At 50.8% G+C, this 25,411-nt stretch overlaps 1 protein-coding gene across 2 annotated transcripts in view; it reads left to right on the plus strand.

Moving 5' to 3' along the window:
* The first annotated feature begins 115 nt into the window (after window positions 1-115).
* The window catches only part of FBXO42 (F-box protein 42), a 48,341-nt gene continuing 23,045 nt past the window's right edge, over window positions 116-25,411 (plus strand). Inside the window, exons 1-4 of one of the 2 annotated variants that reach the window (XM_030463701.1) lie at window positions 116-210; window positions 14,898-15,167; window positions 17,778-17,894; window positions 23,521-23,655. In XM_030463701.1, coding sequence (XP_030319561.1) covers window positions 14,915-15,167; window positions 17,778-17,894; window positions 23,521-23,655 — 505 coding nt within the window. In that variant the 5' untranslated portion in view covers window positions 116-210; window positions 14,898-14,914. Of the gene's footprint in view, window positions 211-10,849; window positions 10,871-14,897; window positions 15,168-17,777; window positions 17,895-23,520; window positions 23,656-25,411 lie in introns of those variants that run through there. The other variant, XM_030463700.1, reaches the window with a different exon arrangement.

Genomic DNA, 25,411 nt, shown 5'->3' on the forward strand with positions numbered 1-25,411 from the left:
TCCCCGTCGCGGTCATGTGACGCGGGGCCGGCCCGCGCATGCGCAACGCGCGCTCCCCGGCCCCGGAGCGGCGGCGGCGGCGGCGGAGGGAGGGGAGGAGGGGAGGGGAGGGGAGGAAGATGGCGGCACCGGGCAGAGCCGTCACCGGGGAGACGCGGCGGCCTCACCGCCTGCAGCACTGAGGGCCCGGCAGAGCCGCGCCGGGGGCAGGTGAGCGACCCCGCGGTGCGGCTGCCGGGAGCGGGCAGGGAGAAGCGAGGGGAGCGGCGGCGGCCGGCGGCGGGCAGCGCCCCTTCCCCGGGGAGCGGGGCGGCACAGGCCAAGGCTGAGGGGGACCCTCGACATCCCCCCCTCTCCTCACCTCCCTTCCCGGGTGTCCCCGGTGAGGGCAGGGCCCTTCCGGTTGCTGCAGCCCCTCCCGAGCGCTGCTCGACCCGGTAAGGGACCCCCCTGCCCTGCCCTGCGCTGCCCGCCCAGCGGGACACGGTGACGGCTGCTGGGGAGGGAACCTCTGTGCCCCCGGAACCCCCGGGTTCCCCCCGGGCTGGGGGCTGGGTGCTGGGCTGGCAGGGGGTGCTGGGGCTGCCCCGGCTCCGGGGGGGGAACACAAAGGTGCGGCTGGGGCTCAGGTATCCCCCAAATAACTCGGTGTGAATCCAGCCCTGGAGTCAGCTCTGCCTTCTCCCTGCCTCCTGTGCTGCTCCTCAGCACCCTATGGATGTTTTGATGTATTTACACGTGTGGGTTTGGTGGGGTGGAGTTGGTGGATTTGGTGTGGAAGCCTCGTGTTAAATCAGTGGTGGGGACACCCCCCGTGGGGTTCGTGGGGCTGCTCCCCCGGTGGCTTTGCCGATAATCTCTTGCTGGTGGTTTAATTAGGGTTTTCTTTATGAATATTATTATTTTATTCTTGGTCACAGCGGGGCTGGGCTGAGCAGCCACTGCAGGGGCTCTCTCGGGTGGATTATCTCCTGCCCAAACCTCTCCAGGGGGGGGGATTTTTGTGTCTCTGCTTCAAACCCTCTGGGGTTTTCAGAGCAGGAAGGGTGGGAGCAGAGCTTTGGTGTCTCCCTCTTCACAACCTCAACTCCGGTTACTGCTGGGTGGGAGAACAAAAGAGAAGTCTGAATGTCTGAAATGCTGCTGGCTGCAGGATGGTGAAGCAGTGGGTTAGGTGGGTGCTGGGTTGGGTGTCTCAGGTGAGCCTGAGTGATTGCTGGGAATGGTGTTTGCCTTCAGATGGCTTTAATTAGCACTGATGAGCCGGGCTGCCACCACCTGGGAGTCTTCCCCTTCACTAAACGGGACAGGCATTGAAATAAATTCCATCTGAGGTGCTGCTGACCTAAATTTGTAACCTGGGTGTCTGGCTGGCTGCACCCAGCCTGCTCTTCAGAGCCTGCAGGCTGGATCGACCCAGGGTCTCGGGAAGCCCCCAATTAGGGATAACCCAGCAGTGTCCTAATGAGCTGCTTCTGATTGCAGCCCTCACAGCCCTTCTGGAGAGCCAAACCTCTGAGCTGGGGGGCACCGGGGGAGTGTAGAGCCTCACTGTTATTTCCTGAGTGCTGGGGAAATAACTGGGTGTTCCCACCACCATCTGGAGCTTGAGATTGAGGTTGGAGATGGGGCAGAAATTGTTTGGGGTGAGGGTGCTGAGCCCCTGGCCCAGGTTTCCCAGAGAAGCTGTGGCTGCCCCATCCCTGGCAGTGCTGAAGGTTGGATGGGGCTTGGAGCACCCTGGGCTGGTGGGAGGTGTCCCTGAGCATGGCAGGGGTGGCACTGGGGGGGCTTTAAGGTCCCTCCAACCCAACTCATTCCATGGTTCTGTGGTCTTCCTTTCCCTGTTGCTCATGCTGGAAAAGGTGGAGCACTGGTGGCTTGTCCCTGGGGGCAGAGTCAGGAGAGAAGAAAAGGAGAATCCGGGGGGGGGGTGGGCTCTGCAGGGTCTCTCTGGCAGAGGGAGGAATGGTGGTGTCACTGCTTGGGGTTCAGCCCTCTCCACCAGGGCTGCTGGAGTTGTTTTTACCTGGTGGAGGTGTTTTTCCTGCTGTTTCCCCTGGGATGCTGGGTGTCTCTACCCAAGCAGCATTTTTTTCCACGCTGCCAGCTGAAGCACTTGGGCTGGAAAGGTGGTGGTGTTGTGGTGCTTTGCCCTGCTGGACTTCCAAAGGCAGCAGCTGTGCTCTGAACTTGTGTCTCTACAGCCTTGAGTCCCTGGGGCTCTGCATTGTCTGAGTTTGGCTGTTGAAGCAGCCCCTGGAAGAAATCATTTGCAGACAAATGTCCTTGCCCTGCCTGGGGTTGGTGTAAAGCTCAGGGAGGTTTAGTGGTGCTGCTGTGTGTAACCTCTGAGCTGGGGAGCTCGATGCACTTACCTGCTGTGTCAGGCACCTTCTGGAGGGGGCTCTTTGTTCCCAAGGATAGTGGGGATGTGCTCAACTGTCCTTAATTCCAGAAAATTTAATGTATATAATCTTGACATTTAACAGGAGTGGCAGCAGTTGTGTCACAGAATCACAGAGTGTCAGCTCTGAAGGGACCCCAAGGATCACCAGGTCCAACCCTTCTAATGTTATTCTTGATGTGAGATGGCTCAGCTGAGACTTCAAACTTCCCAAAGTTGGGGAATCCACCCCTTCCCCTGGGAGACCATTCCAAGCTCTGACTCTCCTCATGGGGAGAAGTTTTCCTCTTGTGTCCCATGGGAATCTCCCCAGGAGCACCTTGTGCCCATTGCCCCTTGGCTTCCCCAGGGGACTCCTTGTCCATAGGGAGTCTCCATCTGCTCTGTAGCCCCCTCTAAGTACTGAACATGGTCCTGAGGTCTCCCCTGAGCCCCTGTAGGTGTGGAGCAGAGGATGAGGAGGTTCTGTTCATTCCCAGGACACCACTCTGGGGTTTCCAAGCTTGGGATTCTCCCACTGCCTCTTCCCCAGGATGTCAGCGAGTGCTGCTGGAAGAGACTTCCCACTTTCTGTGTAAACAGAGCTGCCTCTCCAAGGGAAGTTGGTTTTCCCTGTGTGTTTAGTCCTGGGAGGCTTTGTTGTAAACCATCAATTTGGGCTTTGTCCTCCCAAACTTAAGGTTGAACATAAATCAGGTTGGAGCCCAAGTACAGCATCGCCTGGGGCTGTCTGGGAGGGCTTGGAAAAGGTGTCAGAGCCAGAACCAGGCTCAGCTTCAGTGCAAATCCAGGTAAAAACCCCTGAAAAGGGATCTGCTGGCCCTGGTAACGTGCTGGATGGGTGTTTCTCCAGGTAATTGCTCCTTTCAGAGCACGTTTTCCTGTGGTTCTGCCATCCCTGAGCCATGCAGTGAGGTATCTGGGCTGTGCTGCCTTTAGCAGCTAATGCAGTTTTCTGATGTAGGTTAGAAATTCAGGTCAAAATCCCTTTTGAACTCACTTGTGCCTTAGATTAAAGGAGAGGGGGGTGACACATCCACGGTGAAAATGATGGCTTGTGTTGAGCAGGAAATGTGGATCCATCTGTTTGAGGAGCTGCAGATGTTCTCCCAGGGTTTGGGTTTTTTTCATTCATGTCAGACCATGCTGGGGACTGTGTTCACTTCCTCATTTCTGTGAGGAATAATTCATATCCTTCCCTACTTTTATTTTTGAAATATTTATCTTCACCAACACCTCCTGAAACATCAGCAACTTAAAAATGTTCCTTTCCCCCCTACTCAGTGGTGTTTGGCAGCTCAGCCACCCTGCATCTCTCCACAGGTTTCAGGCTCATTTTGAAACCCTTGTGGGACTTAATTTCTTCAGTGCTTGAGCAGATATTGTCAGGATGGGGGATTTTGGTGCAGAGCTGCTTGGATTTTGGGGGGATTTCTCGTTAGGGTGACACTGCTGTGCTGTGGGAACACTTTGCTTGTCAGACCTCAGAGCACTGAGGTGGCTCCAGGTGCATCCGAGGTTTCCACAGGAGACATTTTCCCTGGAAAGCTGCTTTTGGCTGAGCTGGTTGTGAAGGGACAACACCTGGATGTGTCCTGCTCCAGGCTGCCTCCTGCCAGAGGTGTAAAAGCAAGGGACTGGCCCTGAATGCTGCAAATAATGTCCAGAAATACCCAAAGCCCATGTGCTGTGATGCCCTTCCTGCATAGCTGGGCGTGTTACTGCTCTCTGACACCTTTTGGTGGGCAAAAAGCTCATTGCTGGCTTGCTGATTTTTGGATTTCTGGATAAAAAGCAGCTCATCAATGTTGAAAACTTGGTGTTAAGTTGGAGTGGCTGTGGGAAGCAGCTGTTCATCCCAAAGCTTTTGAGGTTGGGGAATTTATGATAGGTTCATTCACTGTTTTGGTGGGGTTTATCACCCTGGAGAGCCCCTGGTGGTACCAGTGGTGGAGTTGGGCTGTCACAAAGGGTCCCACGTCCCTTCAGTGCAGTTGTCCTCTCAGAGCAGGGGGCTGAGCCTGTGCAGGGTATTGAGCCTATTAAAAAAAGCAAAATGTGACTTTGCAGAAATCAAACCCTTTCAGTGAATCTGCACTTTCTCTTCTCCCTGCCATCAGGTGCACATCACATCCTCTGGCTCTGCCCAGAGCACCTTAAACAAGAAACCCAAGTAGCAGCTCCCTCTGCACCATCGTGGCATCCAGTCTACAAATCTTTAGTTCAGTTCCTCCTTGAATCCCTCCCGTGGAGTTCACACTCTTCCTGTGTTTGTTTCCAGCCTGGCTGGTTTTTTTCCTGGTCACAGCTGCTGCAGGGGCTCTCCCAAACCTCCTGGACCCCTTCAGTGGACACAGAGGGGACAACTGAGATGTTTCAGCCCCTCCTGAACCTGACTGTTGGGTGCTGGGAAGTCCTGGGCTCTCAGGGTGGTGCTGCTTGGGCTTGGTGATCCTAAAGGTCTTGGCCAACTGAGGCAGTTTTGTGGTTCCATGGTACCCATCTCGTTTGGGATGCTAATGAGGGGAGAGCTTGGGATGCTGAGGTCTTTGGGGAAAGCTGGGACTTGGATGAAGAGGTAGGGATGAATAATTTGAAATTAGCCCCATTTGCCTGAATCTTTTATTTGCTTGGGTGGATGTGACTTCTCTCTCTTTTTTTGTCTTCTCTTGCTTGATATTTAACACTTCCTATTTTTTTGAGCCTCACTAAACAACCAGTTTGGATGTGTGGCAGCCAGGGGGTGATCCCTTTAGCCTCTGCATCCCAGCTCCTGCTGCTTTTGCTTCTCACTCCATTGCCTCTTTCTTTAGCAGGGGAATATAAACTACCCAGAAAAAGTCAGGCAGACTCCAAAAGTGTGGAAACAGCAACAAATCCCCCTTCAGCCTGTTGGGAGGCTCAGGATACCTCTTGTCAAATCCATTGTAAGTTGAAGTGCCAGTTGTAGCTCCCTGTAGGTGGCTCAGCTGCTTTCCAGGTCAGCTCAGAGCTGTTTGTAACCTCTCACATGGTGCTCAGCTCCTTCCTCTGCCTTCAGCCCTATTTTTTTTTTTTTTTTTTTTTTGGCACCCCAAAGCTGGGATGTTGGGGGGAGGCAGAGCTGTTCTGTAACCCCACGGGCTGTCTGGCACACTGCTATTGCCAAAAATGAAAGGATTTATTTATCCTTCCTGTCCCATCTCTTCACCTCCTGGAAGAGATAAAGGAATGCTGCTCAGGATAAATGGCATTAACCTGGGAACAGGTTGGGAATTTTCCCCCAAAGGTGGTGGTTTGGGGGAGAAGTGTGTTCAGCAGAAGCTTTGGCACAGGGAGAGGAGCAATCCTGCTGCTCACTGCCAGGATCCTGGAATGGGTTGGGATGGGAGGGACCTTACAGATCAGCCCAGGGTGCTCCAAGCCCCATCCAACCTTCAGCATTGCCAGGGATGGGGCAGCCACAGCTTCTCTGGGAAACCTGGGCCAGGGGCTCAGCACCCTCACCCCAAACAATTTCTGCCCCATGTCCAACCTCAGTCTCCCCTCTCTGAGGTTGGAGGGAGTTGGGTGGTTGGGTTCAGGTTGGACTTTTTTCAAGGTCTTTTCCAACCACAAGGTTTCTGTGATTCTGTGCTGTGTGGACTTACACTTGCAGAGCCTGCTGGGTGGGTGCTGCCGTCCCTAAGAAATATCTGCTACAAAAAAACCCCAAACCAACCCAGTGATGAATTCAGGCACATTCTGAATGGATGCACTCGAGCCTGCTTCAAGCACTTAAGCTCTGTGCTTGCTTTTCAGAAATCTCCCTGGTTTTCATCCCCCTGCTCTGCTGAGCACATCTTTGTTCCCAGCTCACCCCAAAAGCAAACCCCAGCTCTTGGCACCTTCCCACGTTCACCTTCCCCCAGGAGAGGCTGTGGCCTCATTTCTGCAGCACGGGTCAGGGAGCCAGGAACCTCCAGTGGTGTAATCCCTTGCTTGACCTCAGTGCTTTTGTTCCTTTACCTGGAAAATGGGATTAATTACTGCCAGGACACTGAGGAGCCAGGCACTGGGACACCCACTGGGGAAGGTGGTGAAGGTCAGGCTGGGCAGGAGGTGTTTGCTGTGGGTCTGTCAGGGCAAACTCCTTTTCTTTTTCCACTGTTGAGAGAGCAAAGCTGTTTGGTCTCTTGTTGCAGGTGCTGGTCAAGCCCTCAGCTCTGCCCTTCCCTCCTCTGCTCTCTTCCAGCCCTGCTCTTGGGCAGTGGGCAACTCCAGAGCAAAGGTTTTGCACTGGGGATTACACAAACTGGTTTGAAGGTGGTGTCCAAATGTATTTGATGAGATTGGGTGAGGGGACATCCCTGAGACACATTTGTGTTGTCAGACACACAGTGGGATCCATCCTTGATGCAGGAGGAGGGAAGGTGGGAGGGGAGCATCCTTTGCAGCACTCCCACACTGCTGGTGTCCATCTCGAGGTGGTGGTACCCAGATATTTGGGTGCCCTCCTGGCTCACAGAGGGAAAAACTTTGTGTCAGCAGATTGCTGCCAGGTCAGCACTCCCTCTGCAAGCTCTGGAGATCAATTGAAATTAAACCTTGGCCACTGGTCTGTGCTAATCCTGGGGTTTTTCCACTGCATCCTTCTGGGTTTGTTTCCCTTCAGGAAAGACCCTGGAGCACACCTCCACTCCCAGATGAAAAGTCTCAGGGCTGCTCATGATTTGTGTTTCTCTGTTGGTAGAGGAACATTGGGGGTTGTGAATTTAAGCTGCAGAATCCAAGAATCATTAAGGTTGGAAAAGACCTTTAAGATCAATGCTGCCCATCAGCCCAGCCAGGGCCACTAAACCATGTCCCAAAGTGCCACTTCTGCATGGGCTTTTTGAACCCCTCCAGGGATGGGGATTTCACCCCTGCCCTGGGCAGCCTGAGAGCCCTTTCCAGGAACAAATTGTTCCAATCTCCAACCTAAACCTCCCCTGGGCAACTTGAGTCTGTTTCCTCTTGGCCAAGTTTCCCCAAATTTCACAGGCTGTGAAAGGGAGAGGAAAGACCCCCCCTGAGGGCAGGAAAGCTCCAAATCCTGGAGACCAAACAAGTTTTCCAAGAGGAAAAATGTCCATCCACCCCCTGTGTCAGCAGAGGCTCAACCAGGAGGGATGCACTGGTAGGAAATGACATTTTGCTGCTTCCCAAGCTGCCCTGGCTGGGCTGGAGGAGGTGGATGGGATCCAGGGCTTTCCTGGACAAGCACTTTAGTGGGAATTGTGCTGGGAACAGTTTGGGTTCCTTGGGCTGTGTCTAAACAAATCCTCCCAACTGCACCGAATCAAATCCAATGAAGTCTGTTAGAAAATAAGGACTGAAGTCACCCAGGGGGTTTGGGTGCCTCCTGGATTTGTTAACAAACCCTTTTCTAAGATACTTCCAGGCTTGAGATGGAATCATTTTGCCTGAGCAGGTGTTCTGGCTTGGTTTGGACATTGCAGTGGAGGTTGTGCTGGCTGGATGTGTAAACACAGAGGATGTTTCTCCAGTTGTGTTTTCAGACTTACCTGTCAGTCAGTCAGGATCACACTGGGGTTTCACCTGGTGTCTGTTTTCCTCACCTTGTTGCTGATGGATCACCCTCTGGGCAGGTTTGGTACCAGAATCACCTGGGATGTTTTCATCCCCTCAGCACAAACTCTTTGTCCTTGGCTGGTGTGGGTTACACCAGGAGAAACATCTGCACGTTTGCTTGAAAATTCCTCTCTTTTGCAGCCTGTTATTTGCTTGTTTAGGGCTCATTCTCGTTTGCTGGCAAGCCTGTGGTTTTGCCTTGGTTTTGAAATGAATCATAATTATTTGTTTTGCTGGGAAAAGTTCAAGTGAGAATAATTTTAATTAGAGGCTTGCAGGGAGCCAGCAGAGGGAGTGTGTGAGCCCCAAATCCTCTTTGGTTACATCCCTGCAAAATTTAGGGAGATTTCAGTCCAGGGGGACAGATCACAAGAGCAAATCTAGGTGCAGACCCAGCTGGGTAATGCACCCAAGCAGAACAGTCTTCAAAAAAAAAAAAAAAACAACCCAAAAAACCAAAACAACCCAAATTTGGGTCTAAGTTACCAAAATAACCCTTTTTGTGTTTGGGAAACTCAAGCTAGGGTTGATTGCCTGATGTTAACTGAGATTGCAGAGTTGGAAATGTGCATGTGGAAGGTTTAATTTTTTCATTTTTTTCAATTTTTATCAGAAATCATTTTTAAAGTTAGTGTTTAATGCCCAGTGGGATGAAGCAGGGGATTTATTTGCCAACACGTGAGCTCTGGTGGTACCTAAGCAAGTAATACAACAGCTGCTGGTGCTTATCAAACCAGATTTCAACAGGTTTTCAACAACTTAAGCTGGTTTAAGGGTAATGAGGCTGTCAAAAGAAGCTAAGAACTCTCCAAATCCCATTTATTATGGATGGATTTGAAGGGGTTTGGTTGGACATTGAAGCTCTGGGCTCGTTCTGCAGGGACCCCTGGAGACAGTGCCTTTGCTTTTTGGTCTGGTTCTTGATTTGTTGATATTTCCCTCAGCTTTTAGGCCATTCCTGAGGTTTCATCCTCTATCCCATTAGCAAATTCAAATGGTGGGGTTTGCTGTGCACACCTGAAGTGTGGGGTCATTAAACATTCCTGTCTCTTCTTCCCATGAGCCAAACACAAGCAGGAAAACCCTGTGCTTCCCAGGGCCGTGTTCCTGTAATAAGCCCAGGATTAACCTCAAATTTGCTTTCTCATTTTCAGTGCTTTAATTCTGTAGGAAGACAGATCAGGCAGAATTTATTTTTAGGTTAGCTGTGCTGTTTGGGCCACAAATCTTGCTGTGTAATGGGATGTTACTACTTTGAGGTGGGATTTTCTCTGCAAGCTCTGAATAGAAAGGTTCAGGAATCGGGCGTAGCTGCGGGTCAGCTCATCAGCATCGGGCTGGGAGGGGGCTCTGCTTGGTCTCCCAACCTTTTAATTACAATAATACCAATTAAAATCGTGCTGTTCCATTTCAGGACAGAGCAGGTTATAGGGAACTGCAAAACAAATCACATAATTTAGATTTTTTTTCTCCATAAAACCACTGCCTCTCCAGGAGGGACGTAGCACAGGGAAGTTTGACACCTCTGAATTTTCCAGCTTGCAGCTGGAATTGAGGAAACCTTCCTTTCTCGTGGGCAAAGCTGGGTCTTAGATGAAAGAAACAATCCAATTTCCTGTCAAAAGGCAACAAAAAGGCAAAAGCTTCAAAGCCCTGGTGGCTGCCTGTTCTGCAGGGATAAGAAGCAAAGCGAGGTGCAGGTGTCCCCGAGGCCACGCTCCTTCCTCGGGGCACAGTGCAGGATATTGCTCATCCTTCAGCTTCCCAGAGGCTTTGTTTGAATAAAAAGAACTTGAACTTGTCTGGCAGTTGAGTTTCAAATCCTTCAGCTCTAACTGGGGCAGGTGGTGGAGGACTGGAAGTGGTTTAGTTAATGGTGTTGATCCCTGTCCCATGGCTCCCGCAGACCTTTTGCTCCCTGTGCTGTCACTGTCATAAAATAATGTGCTTCTGCCTAGGAAAGAGTGCTTGATTTTTCCTTCTTTTATTACTAGAAAAGGTCTCGGGGCTTTTTCTAGAGCAATTGGTAGTAGCAAAAACCAAACTGGAGGGGGAGAAGCTGCCAGCAGAGTTCTTGATGGCAGAGCTGCAGGAGACAAACAACAAAATAATGTCAAAAGAATCCTTCCCAAACCAGAGAGGATTTTTTCTCAAGGAAAGGAGATTATTAATGATCCATCTGATTATTAATGCATCCATCTGATAGAGGAGGCTGTTGGTTTTTTTTTAAACTGCATAAGAAAATAAGCCTAAAAGGTCTAAATAGCTCCATAAACTTTCTCCTGCCATGGTGGTGGGGCTGTTGACAAGCAGAATAAGCAGTTGCAGGGTATAAGGAAGAGTCTGGACTGGGTTAGAGCCAGTCGGTGTCTTCCACCCCTAAATTAACACCTTAGCTCCTGATTGCCAAGTGCAATTAACCATTGGGTTCTGCAGAGTCCCTTTCTCCTTCCAGCCCAGCACTCAGCCTGCCAGGGCTGGGTCCTTTCACACACCTTTGTCATTTTTTTTCCCTGGGTGAGAACATTGCTTCTACAATCCTGTTGGGAGAGAGAATTTTTCTGTGGCATGTGAAAATGAGCATTCCCTCATGACTAATGTGCTCTGACTCAGTACTATTGCACAGCCTCTTATTTTCATTCAAGAACTTTCCCTTGGAGGCTTTTTTTTTTTTTTTTTTATCCCTTAAAATCTGTTGACTTTTTTTTTTAAAAAAAAAAAAAAAAAAGCCAGGTCAAAAACCCTGTGGGTTCAAGCACTTCTTAAACCAGCTGTGAGTTGTGGAGAAGAGGAGGTAGCTCAGGATGGGAACCACTGATGCCACCCACGCCTGTGAATTGGGGTCCATGGGACCAGGAGAGATGCCTGCAGGTAGGGGATGGATCACGACGGGGTTCTCAGGACACTACTGAGCTTTGAGAAGAGCTTAAACCCAGGGTTTGTTGTTTTGGGGGGTTTTTTTTGCTGGCATTTAATATTCCCCACCTGTTTGTTCCACTGCAGCGGATAGTAATTGCTTTAGCAGAATAAATAGCAGGTTCTTAAATTGTATCAGGAGGAGAGAGAGGGAAAATTAAAATGCTCTGAAAGGAGGGAGTTATGAAGTGTTTTGCCAGCTGGCAGAGGCACAGCTTTCAGGAGGACCAGGCAGATCTGATCAGCACTAGCAGAGCTCTGCTTCCATTGCCCTTCTAGCATTTCTCGGCGTGTTATTTTAAGCAGCTGCTGTTTCTCCTCTGTAGGGCTTTAGGCTCATTTCTGAACACTGTAAAACTTCTCTAATGCCAGAATATGAAGGCAATTCTTCAGGACTGGGGGAGCTGTAGGGTGCAAAATACAACATGGTGCTTCGAGGGGCTCGGGTTGGTCTTCCCAGCAATGGGTCCAAGCAGAACGAGACTCCTGGATCTGTCCTGGCAAGTTAATGGAATTGCACATATTTTTGGATGAGACACAGCTGCCTGAATCCCTTTATTGCAGCTCTCTGAGTGCACAGAGATGAATTTTAGCCCATGTGCAAACTGAAGCCCAGCTCAGAGCAAGCAGAGAGCACCTGGAGAGCCAAGATGAGTGAGAAAGCACCTTCTGCATCCCCCTGAAATGCTGCCAGGACAGAAACGCTGCTCTGCTCCTCAAGTGACAAGTCAGAACACTGCCATGGGATCTTCCCTTTGGATCTGCTGGATAACTGCTACTAGGAGCTGGCTGGGATGCTTTTAGCTCCCTGTTACCCTGCTCCTTAAGCTTTTCCCTTTTCAGCAAGGAGTTTTTCCCTCTCTGCAGTCCAGGGGGGGTTATTCCCAGCAACACCTGCATCCAGGGCAGGGCAGGCTTGGAAGCTGGAAGCTGGCTACTAGGAGCTGGCTGGGATGCTTTAGCTCCCTGTTCCCCTGTTCCTTAAGCTTTTCCCTTTTCAGCAAAGAGTTTTTCCCTCTCTGCTGTCCAGGGGGGGGTTATTCCCAGCAACACCTGCATCCAGGGCAGGGCAGGCTTGGAAGGTTGGAGTGACAGCCACTTGCCTGCTGGGAGCTGAGTTTATTGTTATCCTTGGAGGAAAAATAACACAGCATGGGGGTGGAAGCTTGGAGGCTGGGTGTGAAAACTTGGAGGCTGGTTATTTCTTCCCCTCAGATGTTTAGAAAATGAGGACCTAGCAAAATGAAGGTGTTTGAATATTTAGAATGTTGTCAAGTGGTCTGGTAAGCCCAGGCACTACTCAGTGCAGCTCCTCCATCCATGTGATATTTGAAGCCCTGAGGGGTTCCCTTGCTCCTCCTGCATTTAAAAATTGGCCTTAGAGCTGTTTTGTCCCTGTGTTTAACTTGCTGAGCTGTGCTGTTCCCAAGCCTCTTCCAGAGGATCAAAATTGGGATTTAATAATTAGAGGGGAGGGGGGGCAAGAAACCAAACCCTGCTTGCAGGGTGTGCATCTCTGCACTTCTCAGCTGCCTTCCCCCAGCAGGTTTTGGGTGTTATTTAAAGGGTAAATAAAAGCTGTTGGGAAACACATAATCTTTGCTTTGAAACCTTCATAACAGAGCAGATGTCGTGTGTGAACCTGTTGAGCCCAGGCTTATGCTCAGCGTTGTCACCCACAGGTGTCCCATTGTACCTGATCTGGATGCAAATGCTCTTCTGTTTGGTTTTCTAGCCCGTTTTTTAGGGTGTGAAATGCCTCCTGCTCCACCTGGGTGCTGCTCTCTGCTTTCCCAAGCCTTGAGACAGGGACCAACCCTCATTCCTCCCACCTCCCACTGCATCCCCATCCCTTTGGCTCCTGGCCATGCCATGTCGAGATGGAAATCAGCACAAACTGTTCACAACAATAGGAAAAGACCCAACCCTCTGGGTTTTTATTTATTTTATTTTTCTTTCGTGCAGCTCTGCTCTCTCTTTTTTTTTTTTTTTTTTCCCTTTAGTTTTCCCATTCCTTAAATCTGTGGGAATTTCTGTGTTATCTGCCACGTGGTTTACTGGCAGCCACAGCTCTGTCTCAAAGTGTTTGGGGTTTTTCAGGCTTTCCCTGTCACAACAGTGCCTGGTAGAAGGGAAACGTGCTGAGCATCTGCTAGGAGGAGAACTCCAAGGTTCATTCTGACGTGGTTTCCACCAGAGATTGACAGCCCCCTGGATTTTCAAAAGCTGCTTCATCAGGGAGCCTGACAAAAGTGGAGAGTGATGCTGTCAGATGTCATTTATCTGAGCATCAATTAGTTGTCATGACAAGCTTGTCTGCTCCACGTCTCTGCTCCCTGCTATTCCCAGGTCTCTTCAGCTCCATCTCTGCCAGGAAGGGAAAACCCTGAGGCTGGTTGGGGAAGACAGGAGTTTGCATTGCTGGGAGCTTCTAACAGCTTTGGTTGTTCTTGGTGACTTGAGTGCCTTCCAGCTGGGTTTTCTGTGACTCTTAGAGTTGTGGAAAAGACTGTAGCTTGTGATCAATGTGAGCCAGACTACTTGAATTTCAGTATGTTGGGCAAAAAGCTGTCTCTTGTCTTCCCTCCAGAGGAGTGAGTTGACTCCCTGGGCTGGCTGCAGGTGAGATTGGTCCCAGGGACTGTGTTGGTCTGGATCCCATCATCTCAGTCAGTCTGGGACCTGGGGATGGCAGAGGAAGCTCTGCCTCCTGGTGTGGGGAGAAACTCCTGCTGAGTGATGGCTTTAACCTGACAGAGGGGAGATTGGGGTTGGAGATGGGGAAGAAATTGTTTGGGGTGAGGGTGCTGAGCCCCTGGCCCAGGTTTCCCAGAGAAGCTGTGGCTGCCCCATCCCTGGCAGTGCTGAAGGTTGGATGGGGCTTGGAGCACCCTGGGCTGGTGGGAGGTGTCCCTGAGCATGGCAGGGGTGGCACTGGGGGGGCTTTAAGATCCCTTCCAACCCAAACCATGAAACTGTGACTCTATGAAGGAGCTGAGGTGTGCCCTGTTATGAGCCCTTCATTTTACCCTGCTGTGCTGGGGAAGGATAAAAAGGGAATTCATGATTGCAGCTTGTAGAAAAGAAAGTGCCTGTGAGATCCTGAGGAGCTGCTGGTTTGGTGTGAGCTCTGGCCATGGAGCAGTCCTGGCCATGGAGCAGTCCATCCCTTGCCCCACAGCACTGGAAGGCAAAGATGTTGCTGCTCCCTCCAGAACAGGGAGGCTGCTCCCTAGGAAACAGGGCCAGGGGTTTGTTGTAGGGCCAGGGGTTTGTTGTGGGACTGGGTTTGGTGTGGGGCCCATGCCAGCTGGGCTGGGTTAGACCCAGCCACTCGTTGAGAGGGATTTATTTCCTGGTGTATTTCTGTCAGCAACGTGTTACCTTATCCTTAAGATGTTCTGACTAGCTGGGGATGCAATATTTGATATTCCAGCCTTTCGTCAGCAGTAAATCCTTTGGGGGTTTTTTCTTTCCTTGTTTGCTGTCAGTAAGCAACTGCGGGCAAGTGGTTAATAAATAAAAAACAAGAGAAAACAAGAGGGGATGTACAGGGGGGATGTACCACCGCAGGTTCCCCCCGTGGTGCTGGGATGAGGCAGGCTTGCTGGCTGAACTGGTTTCCCAGGGGAGGAGAAGCTGCAAAGCTGTCACTTCCCTCCTGTCTCACCTTGGATTCAGAGGGGATCCCTGTCTCCCAGGAGAGCAGGGCTGTTGGAAGGCTGCAGTTCCTTCAGGGGGGGTTTATTTTTGCTCTCTGGTGCAGTCTGGAGATGCTGGTTGGGCTGGGAGGGGGGAGAGATGAAGAAGTCACCTGGGAGAAGGTTCCCAAATCCCCTGCAGCCCAGCTCAGAGCTGTGCAGAAACCACAGCCTTGCCTTAGAGTTGGCAGGGGTAGAGCCTGATGACCTCTGGTGTAACCTTTGGCTTGTAAACACATTCCTGGTGCTCTGACCTTCCTTTTTCCCTCCTCCCCATGCAGCTCTGAAGTGGGATGCCATGGCCAGCTCCTCTGACAGTGAAGATGATGGTTTCATGGCTGTGGATCCAGAAGATGCTGTGGTGGAAGGGACGATGGAGCAAGATGATGAGCCCCGTGCTGAGCTGGAGGAGGTTGAGGAGACCAGGCATAACAGATCAATGCTGGAGCTCCCTGAAGAGGTTTTGGAATATATCCTCTCCTTCCTTTCACCCTACCAGGAGCACAAAACTGCTGCCCTTGTCTGCAAACAGTGGTATCGACTGATCAAAGGTACAAAGAGCTGTAGGGACAGGTTGGTTTTTTAATTGCTGGAGCAGAGGTTCATATCCCAGCTGCTCTTTGCTTTGCTTTGCTTTAGCCTCACCTCTCCTTTCCACCCCTTTAACTCAAAAGTTCAATTTCTGCAAAATGCTTCAAAAACATCTACAGCCCTCAGGCCCTTTGCTTTGCTGAAGGCACTGCTAATCCTGGGGCAGGATGGGGCCCCTCAGCCTCCTCTGACACACAGGGAGGACAGGGGACTGCTGGAGAGGGTCCAGCAAAGGGCTACAGAGGTGGTGAAGGGATTAGGACAACTCTCCTAGGAGGAAAGATTGAGAGACTTGGGTCTTCTTAGTCTGGAGAGGAGAAAACTGAGGGAGGATCTTATCAATGCTTTGAAATCTTCCAAGTGGGTGTCAGGAGGCTGGAGCAAGGGACAGGACAGAGATAACAGGCACCAACTTGAACATAGGAGGTCCCATCTAAACATGAAGGGGAGCACTGGGCCAGGCTGCCCAGAGCAGTGGTGGAGCCTCCATCCCTGGAGACATTCCAAACCTGGAATGCCACCCTGTGCCACCTGCTCCAGGTGACCCTGCCCTGCTCTAGATGATCCCCAAAGATTCTGCTTTGTGTACATCTCTCTAGGTAATTAAGGTTCTAAAAGCTTTCAGCTAGAAACAAACCAGTGTCTGGTTCTTACAGCTCTGCTGCAGATAAGTGGTTTATAAAATCTACATTAATCCAGATCTACATATTCAGACTTCCTCAAAGAGTAGCCCTGAGACACAGATACTGCTCCTCACCTCCATGTGGCATTAATTCCAAAGCCTCACGGGGTTATTTTAATGCCAGATCCATGTGATATGACAAATAAGCAGGTGAAGTTTGGACAAGGATACAAGCAAAGCCATCTGCTTGGCTGAGGTTTTTTTAAGTCATGGGATGCTTTCTGTTACGTTCCTGTTGGGGGATGTGAGTTTGGATGGAGAGGTTCATTAGAAACCAAGCAGTCTAAAGAGGAGACCACAGTCTGGTAAAGCTGCAGGAAATGAGGCAGGAGGGCAACTTGTTCCTTCTGGATAAAGTGGAACAGGCCTCAGGTGAGCAGTGCCTTCAGCAGGCACATGGGGTAAGGACTCAGTTGTGGATTTCTCCACACACCTGAAAGCATTGCTGGGATTCCAGGTGTTTTCTGCCTTGCCTGGAGTTGAGCAGGCTGGAGGGTAAAAACCCCACAAAGCTACTGCATCAGCAAGCATTGCACAAAATGACTCTTAGAGCATAATTTTGGGCCAGGAGCAACCCACAGCCCTGGTGCAAGGCTCTTCAGGTGTCCTTAGCCCTTGAGTCACTGCTTGAGTGCATTTTCTCACGCCTGCTTGTTCCTGGAGCAGCTCTAAGAGATGCAGAGGATGCAGCTGCAGTGCCCAAACACCCAGTGATTCACCCCAAAAGGGACTGTGGGAAACATCCCTGGAGCAGAGGGATGAGCAGCCCGAGGCACAGCCTGGCCTTGGGGTCAGTTGTCCAGGTCCCAGGGGATGAGCAGTGCTGGGCAGCCATGCCATTTTTCTGGCAATTATAGCAAAAGAATGTTAAAAAAAAAATAAAAATAGAAGGGAGTGTAATTGCTAACCTGCACACCACGGAGCAGAGAGGTCACCCGAGGTAAAAGCTTGATTTGTTTTCTTCTGGTTAATTTTTTCCTGTTTGTCAGGATACATCTGCTCTGAAATCCTATAGCTGAGGCTGCATTTCCTGTGTGACTCTTGGGGACAGCTGCTTGAGGACCCCGGGCTTCATTTTTTCTAGTTTTTAAATAAAACTTCCTGCTTTATATCCTGGAGTGGGGATGTTCCTGGCATGGGGCTTTCAATAAGCAAATTCTTGGAGGCTGGGGAAAAAAAACCCAAACCTTGACAGGTTGTGGCATCTTCAGTGCAAGGGCTGTGGGTGCCACCAGGCATCTGCTGAGCTGCTGGAGTAGTAAATCTTCAGCAGAGCCTTTTCTGTCCCTGGGGAGCAGCCTCTGCCCCCCTCAGCACTGCCACATGTACCCTGTACACGGAATTCACTGCAGCTCTGGGGCAGGAGCTGTTATCAGCCAGATCCTCTCACATGGCTAGGGAGGGATATTTTCACCAAAGACACATGCTGACTTTTACCACCCATGTCCCCTCATGTATTTATTTTAGATTCCTGTGCAGCAGCTGTGTGCATGCCCTTAAAAGTGCATTATTGCACCTTATTTGTCCTCAAAGGTCCATTAAGGGATGGGCAGCTCCTCCTTAGGGATGTGTTAGGGGACAGGAGGCTGAAAGGCAGCAGTGCCAAGCACCACGTGTGCTTACCTTGCACAGAGGCTTTGCTTTACCAAGCTCAAGCTGCCAATATGGGAAATGTGATGAACCAGCTCAGAGAACCCTGCAGATTTCCCCCCCTTTTCCTCATCCCTGCTCTTTATTCTCTTTAACCCTCCGAATTCCCCCCAGCCTATCAATAATCTAAGTGGAAGGGTTCTTTCTGGCTGCTGCCATGCTGCTTGTGCAACCATGCAGGGAGTTTTGTTCCTAACATGCCCCAAATTTTGCTGATGCCTGTTTTTTTTCCCCCTAGGTGTGGCCCATCAGTGTTATCATGGCTTTATCAAAGCAGTGCAAGAAGGAAACATTCAGTGGGAGAGTCGCACTTACCCCTACCCAGGCACCCCCATCACCCAACGCTTCTCCCACAGTAAGTAGCTGCTGGGGAAAGCTTGGATTTGCCATGGGAAGCTGCAAAAAAAGCTCTGCTCCTCCTGGTTTGGGGTGGGGAAGCTGCAGCTGAAGGTTTTGCCCTGTGGTGTTTGGGGTCTGGCAGTGGCACAGCCACCCCTGGCTGTGGCTGTGTCCCAGGCAGTGCAGGGACACCCAGCTCTGCCACCACAGCCACTTTGCACAGGAATGACAGAGCCAGAAGCTGCTTGTGCTGGGGTTTGGCTGCTTGCTCCTGGGAAAGCTCAGTGGAGCTAGGGAGGGATTTTTGCTTCCTGGTCTGGCAGATTTTAAATGCTTCCCCTTGGGGGCTGAGCTTGGTTTCCTCCTCACTGTCACCCCTCACTGTCACCCCTCACTCATCCCCAGAACCCCTGGGATGTGGGCTGCAGCCACAGTTTCTGCCTCTGGGAGTAACATCATGGACTCCTCATGGTTGGAAAGGACCTTCAGGATCCAACCTGGATCCTACACCACATAAATCACCAAATCACCTCCCAAAGCCCCACTTCTGCACATTGTTTGAACACCCCCAGGGATGGTGACTCCACCACCTCCCTGGAAAACCTGTTCCAATGCTTCCCCACTCTTTCAGTGAAGAAATTTTTCCTCATATGCAGTCTGAACCTCCCCTGGTGCAACATGAACCCATTACCTCTTGTCCTCTCACTGGGGAGAAGAGGCCACCAGAGGTGCAGCCTCCCTGGCCCTGCTGGTCACACTGCTCCTGATACAAGCCAGGATCCCATTTGCCTTCTTGGCAACTTGGGCAACCTCCTCCAGCCATCATTTGGAGGAGGCCTAGCACAAAACCAAGCTCAGAGCTGCCATGAGAAGCACTGAGGCACAGGCATTTCCTGATCCAAGTGAGCAGTTGGGTCAGCAATGCAGCTTAATGTCTGGGTGAATTTCTTTGCCCTGCTTCCAAGTTTCTAGTAAGAGAACTGCAAACTTATTTCCCTTGAGGGAAAGAGTCTCAAAAGACAGCTGGTTGGTTGGTTGGTTGGTTGGTTGGTTGGTTGGTTGGGCTGCAGGAGCATGGAGCTGCCTCAGCCTGCTCTGTGCCAGGTGACAAACGGGACAAAAAAATTCCCTCCTTGTGGCTTTGTGCCTGAGCCCTGTGGGAGGCTTCCAAGGAGCAGAGCTTGTTTTTCTGAAGGTAAATAAACATGGGGTGAGCTGTATGATTCCAGGAGCAAGCAAGCATAAAATGTTCATATTCCCCAGGAATAATTTATGAAGCAGCTCAGGCACAGCCTCTGCTGCCAAGGCAAGGCCAGGAGACACTGCAGGAGGCTCTGCTGAAGTCATTGGGCTCTTTAAAGGCTGCCTTGTCCTCCCCAGGGGTCAAAAAGGCACCACTCTTTGGAGCCTGGTTTTAAGCTGCCCTGTTAGTAAAGTATTAGTAAAGTGTTAGTCAATGACTTGCAGATTTACAGATCTTTTCCCCTTGATTTTTGCAGCTGGTGAGATTTAAGGCTACCTGAAACTACCTGAAAAAGGCCCAAATATTGCACCAGAGCCCACTGTGTACTTTGAATTTATCCTGCTGCCCCCCAGGGCCCCCTCTGAGCATGTCACTGTTAGAATCCATGCAAAATGCTTTTTTTTTTTTTTTTTTTTAAATAAATCCACTTCCCTCAGAGCATGTAACCTGTCTCTCTGTTTGACAGTGTCCTGGCTCTGGTCAGCCCTTGGTTGCTACAGAAGCATTATTAATGCATTTGATGCACAGAAAGCTGATCTGGATTAACTTGTTTGCTGACTTAAACTGATTTTTTTTTTTTTAAGCAGTTCTCTGGATCTGTGGGATCTGCTTTCCCTACAACAAAGCCTTGAACCTCTGTGGGTGGATCCCCATATGAATCTGCAGCTACAAATGATTAATTACTGGAATTCAGAGCAAATCTCTAAAACCTATGACCTAAAAATCCTAAGATGCAGTGAGCCAAGGCAAAGGGGGAGGATTCACAACCCCCTTTTTTGTAGGGGTGAGTGATTTGCCAGGTTTGGTGGGCAGATGTCATCTCCCAGGCATGAGTCTGTTGAAGTCAACAGACAACAGTAACTGGCATCACAGAAGTGGTATGGGCTGTCTGTCTTCCAGGATTTATTAGAAATAGCCCAGAAATGCTCACAGGGAGCATGAAGGGACAAGCCAGAGAATTTTCAAATCGTTGGAGGTCACAATGTTCTTCTACCAGTTCTGAAGGGAGTGAGAGAAAAACTGTTTGATAAGGAATAATTAATGGGAGCTGCTGTTACCTCGTGGGGAGGGAGCCTTGGGCAAGGGCTTTGATCCTCCAGCAACTGATAAACCATGGATGAGCTGGGGGGTTGCTGAAGGGTTTGGAGTTGCAGAACATCAGGTGATACTGATTGGGGTTTTTTGGGTTGTTTTTTTTTTTAAGATACAAATTTAGAGGAAGAAATAGAAACCTGCTGTTGGCAGTAGTCACCTCATTCTCTGCCTAGCCCTAACGTGTGACCCTGCAGACATCATAGCAGGAGGGTGACTCAGGAGGTTAAATAACTGCCCCCAGTGGGGAGGTGATGTCAGAAGGCTGAGGAATGCAGGAAGGGAAAAGCAGCAGAGGAATGCAGACCCTTGTGCCAGGAATATTGATCCTTTGATGGCAGGCTGACTAATCTGAAATACTCATTTATTTATTTTTTTTGTTGTCCCTGCAGTCTGGGGAGATGGCACCAAGGCAGTGACTAATTAAAGCAATTTTGTGGCTTTACCCTGAAAGGCAAGGGAGAGGTGGAAGCTGGAATGTTGTTTGTTTGACAGGGTGGGCTGTTTTCTGCACTTCCCATCACCCAGCTCTGCTCACTGCATCACTGCCTTCTTTCCCAGGAGGGCAGTGGAACAATGGCACAGGGTGCCCAGGGAGGGGGTTGAGGCCTCATCCCTGGAGATGTTCAAGGTGAGGCTTGAGGAGGCTCTGAGCACCCTGATCTGGGTGAGGGTGTCCCTGGGGTTGGGCTGGGTGACCTTTGGAGGTCCCTTCCAACCCCAACCATTCAATGATCCCTGTGACCTTCTGGCTGCATTCAGACCCTACACTGCAGGGAGCTGTGAAACAATATTTTAGACAATCAGGAGGTAGATCTGGGATTGTTTGGGGGTTTTCTCTCCTCCTGAAGATGTGGAGAGAGAGAGGGCTTTTCAGATGGCACCTTTGCATCGTGCTGCAGCTTGGGGGTGGGTGCTTGCAGCCCCACCTCCTGGGTGCTGCTGGAAAGGAGGGGTTTCCTCCAACCCCAATCCTACCTGGAAAGGAGAGGTTCCATCCAACCCTAATCCCACCTGGAGAGGAAGGGTTCTCTCCAACCCCACCTGGAAAGGAGGGGTTCCCTCCAACCCCAATCCTACCTGGAGAGGAGGGATTCCTTCCAACCCTAATCCCACCTGGAGAGGAGGGGTTCCCTCCAAACCCAATCCCACCTGGAGAGAAGAGGTTCCCTCCAAACCCAACCCCACCTGGGAGGCAGAGGTGCCACCAGCTCCACCTCCAGCACTGGTGGCACTGGCAGGGCAGGGTCCTGTCCCAGCACCCAGGGCTCTCAGCTGCTGGGTGGTCTCTCTAGCCATGCAGTGGTGTTTCAGGAGCCAAGCTGCCTCTTTCCCCTTTTCCAATGGGGAAAATCTGACCCTTGGACTCGGATGGGTTTTATTTGATGTACTCAGAGTTAACAAGTTGGTGCTTTTTGATTCTCACATGGTTGTGTTCAGTTTTCCCTTCCCAGTTGGTATTTATTTCAGTTCTCTCACACCCAGGTGAAAGTTTCTGCTGCATCACAGAGGGGAAACAGGAACACGTTCCAGACAAGCTGGCTTCATGTTCTATTTGGGTAGCAGAAATATTTATCCTCTTCATTTCCAGTTACAAAGATACACTAGCTCTGTAGTGCTGGAACTCTGGGACACATTGAATTTTTACTGGGACTTCAGTTTTAAAAAGGAAAACCCACCTAGAAATCCTTCCAGTGGCCTCTAGCTGCTCTTTTGCCACCCAAAACAAGAGCAAAAGGCACCAGGGACTCTCACTCTCCTCCCTGATTTACCTTTGCAAGCCTGCTATAAACTGGACTTTTCACTTGTGCTTTTCCCTACCCCCTAATTTCTTTTTCCCCCCTCATTTCTCCCCACATCCCCTAATTTTCTTCCCCCAAACCAATGTCTTCCTCAGTTTCAGAAGCTTCAGAGGGCTGGCTAAGGAGAAGCAGGAGAGCAGAGTTTCAATTATTTTAGCCTAGGATTACAGCACATGTCAGGAGGCTGCCACGGTGCCTGCCTGGCTTGGGTTTGAAATCCAAATAGAGGAGAAGAATGCTGCCACCTCCCCTCCAAAGTAATCACTGAGCTGCAGGGTGAAAGCTCTGCCTGGCATGGGGAGGAGGAGGAGGGAAGAGGCTCCTGTCCTGTCACAATTAGATTTCTGAGGATCCTGAACCTTTTCAGGAAAGGTTGAGTAGAAAAATCTGGCAGAGTTGCTTGGATTGCACGTCCCCAGGGCACTCAGCTGGTGCCTCCCTGGGTGGAGGTGACATTGCAGCCTCCAAGGGGTCTTACCATGAGAAGAAGAGAGAGGTTTGAATCTTCAGGAGTAGGTAAAGCTGTAAAAATGCTTTTAGTCATTATTTCCTCCTCGGTCCCACCCCAGGTAAATCCAACCCACCTCTGTTTCATGTATCCCCACCCTAGCACGGGGCTGTGCAGGGTGTGTAATGACTTTGGCAAGGTGTGGGTTGAGATGGAGGCACTCTAGCTGGGAGTCAGGATATTGTGTGAAGGCTTGGTGGTCACATCCCACCTCTCCAGGTCCCCCCTTCTTGCTGTGGGGTCAGCAAAGTGGTCTTGTCACCAAAAGCCAAGGGCATGGGAGCTGCTGGCTTTTCAACAGGGGGTCTGCACAACTCCCTCTGCTTGGACAATGGGACCCTCAGCAAAGGCCACCAGGCTTCACTGTGTCCCCTGCTGAGCTCAGAATGTGCTGGGTTTATGGTATGATCATTCATTCAGATCAATCTCATCAGCTCAGGTAGGAGTGGGCTCTTTCAGGGAGCTCTTTCCACCTGGAAACGTGGACCTCCAGCCCCCCAGACTGGGCCTAGATCCTAGCTTGTATCAAGGGAAACCCAGGTGTCACCTGGAAATGTTAATGTGCCACTTGCTTGGCTGCTCACTGGGTATCAGGCTGTGCCTGAGATAAGGTGAAATAGTTGCAGCTTTGGAAAAAGGGAATAAGGGACCAGGTGGAGGTGCAGGGGCAACTGGCAGTGTAATTTGGTGAGCCTGTAAACCATCTGAAGGAGCTTAGAGAAGGTAAGCATGCTGAGCACGTTAATTGTAGCTGATCTAATTAACTGCAGGCTCCTAAGGCAGCTTGCTTTGCCCTTTCAGGAGCAGCTCTGCTTGAGAGGTTAATCCTCTCAGAAGGTTTTGCTGGAGGTTTACATGGCCGGGGATGCCCATGGTTCTGCTGCCTGCTTTCCTCCTGCCTGAAACCCAGGAGGGGCAAAGAGAAATGATCCTGTTTTTCACCCCAAACCTCAAAGGCCAGAGAATTGGCTGATCTGGGTGTGTGTTTTCTTTCCAGGTGCATGTTACTACGATGCCAACCAGTCCATGTATGTCTTTGGGGGCTGCACACAGAGCAGCTGTAACGCGGCTTTCAACGACCTCTGGAGGCTCGACCTCAACAGCAAGGAGTGGATCCGGCCCCTGGCCTCAGGTGAGAGGTGGCACATGTCCCACTGCCCCACTGCTTTATCAAAAATTGCCTCTTCCTTAGGGCTGGCTGGTCTGATTCTGGATTTTCTCCTGTGTTTTATCCTCAGCTGACTGCTTTGCAGGTTGTAGCCTTGATTCCTTCGCAGCACCGTGCTGGGTTGTTCCTCTTTGTCTGGGACAGCATGAGTGACACTTAACTGACAGCCTGTGCTGATAAGAGCTGTTGTCCCAAAGCTGAGATTTTGTGGGGTTTGTTGGGTTTTACATGCCTTTGGTAGCTGCCACTTCAGGTATTTTGGGGAGTGGAGGAGACGTGCAGGCTGTCCGCAGCAGCCAGGAGAGCGTGGGAAAGCTCAGGTACATTCCTGTCCTCCAGCTCCCAGCAGGGCAGGAAAAGGCCACCAGTGAATTCTCACACTGGTTTTGTACTCAGAATGTCACAGGCAGTGTGCTTGTTTCCCTTATATTTCTGAAGTGGACTAAAATAACTTGGAAAAAAGCAGGAGAATTGAGGGGAGCTCTTTAGGGGGTGTGTAACTAGAGATTCCAGCAAGAGCTTGGCATTTCAACTAAGAGAGGGAAGAACAGAAGGGAAAGGAGGAAGAGGGGGGATAGAATCAGTGTAAAATCATCCATGTAGCCAAAGCTTTACATGTAACAAAGAGCAGGATGAAGAAAAGGGGCTCAGCATCCACCATGGGCTCCTTGCTGATTTGTCTGCTTGTGTGCAGACTCCCCCTGCCTCACCTGCTCCAAGCTTTATGGGTCTCCAGGTTTTATTTAAAGTTCCATTTTCTTGCCTGACACTTGTTGTATGAACTCCTTCAAACTCCTGATGCTTACTGGTGTTGCCTTGGAATGGACCAGGTGTCACCTGGAAATGTTCATGTGCCACTTGGCTGGCTGCTCACTGGGGATCAGGCTGCACAGGGACCTGGACAAGCTGGAGAAGTGGGGTGTGCAAACTGCATGGGGTTCAATGCAAGATTCTGCACCTGGGGGGAGGCAATCCCAGGAGAATACAGGAGAAAGGATTGAGGACAGCCCTGAGGAGAAGAACTTGTGGGTGGTGGTGAACCAGGAGCTCAGCATGAGCCCTGAGTGTGTGCTGGGAGCTTAGAACCCAACCATGTCCTGGGGGCATCAGCAGAAGCACAGAGAGTGGTTGAGGGAGGGGATTCTCCCCCTCTGCTCTGCTCCTCTGAGACCCCTCCTGGAGTTCTGTGTCCAGTTCTGGAGTCCCCAACATCAGAAGGACACAGAGCTCCTGGAAGGTGTCCAGAGGAGCCACTGGAATGCTCAGAGGGCTGAGCAGCTCCCTGGGAAGCCAGGCTGAGGGATTGGGGTTGTTCAGCCTGGAGAAGAGGAGGCTCCCAGGTGAGCTCAGAGCAACCTTCCAATATCTGAAGGGGCTCCAAGAAAGCTGGGGGAGGGCTTTGGACACAGGGGGGTAGGGAGAGGACAAGGGAAATGGGTTAAAACTTGAAGAGGGGAGATTGAGGTTGGATTTTAGATAGAAATTGTTTGGGGTGAGGGTGCTGAGCCCCTGGCCCAGGTTTCCCAGAGAAGCTGTGGCTGCCCCATCCCTGGCAGTGCTGAAGGTTGGATGGGGCTTGGAGCATCCTGGGCTGGTGGGAGGTGTCCCTGGCCATGCAGGAGGTTGGAGCTGGATGATCTTTAAGATCCCTTCCAACCCAAACCATTCTTTTCTATTCCCTGATGTGCTGATCCACCCGGGGTGCCTGCAGGTGAGGTGT

Source organism: Calypte anna, chromosome 21, assembly GCF_003957555.1.
Source record: "Calypte anna isolate BGI_N300 chromosome 21, bCalAnn1_v1.p, whole genome shotgun sequence".
Classification (NCBI taxonomy): Eukaryota; Metazoa; Chordata; class Aves; order Apodiformes; family Trochilidae; genus Calypte; species Calypte anna.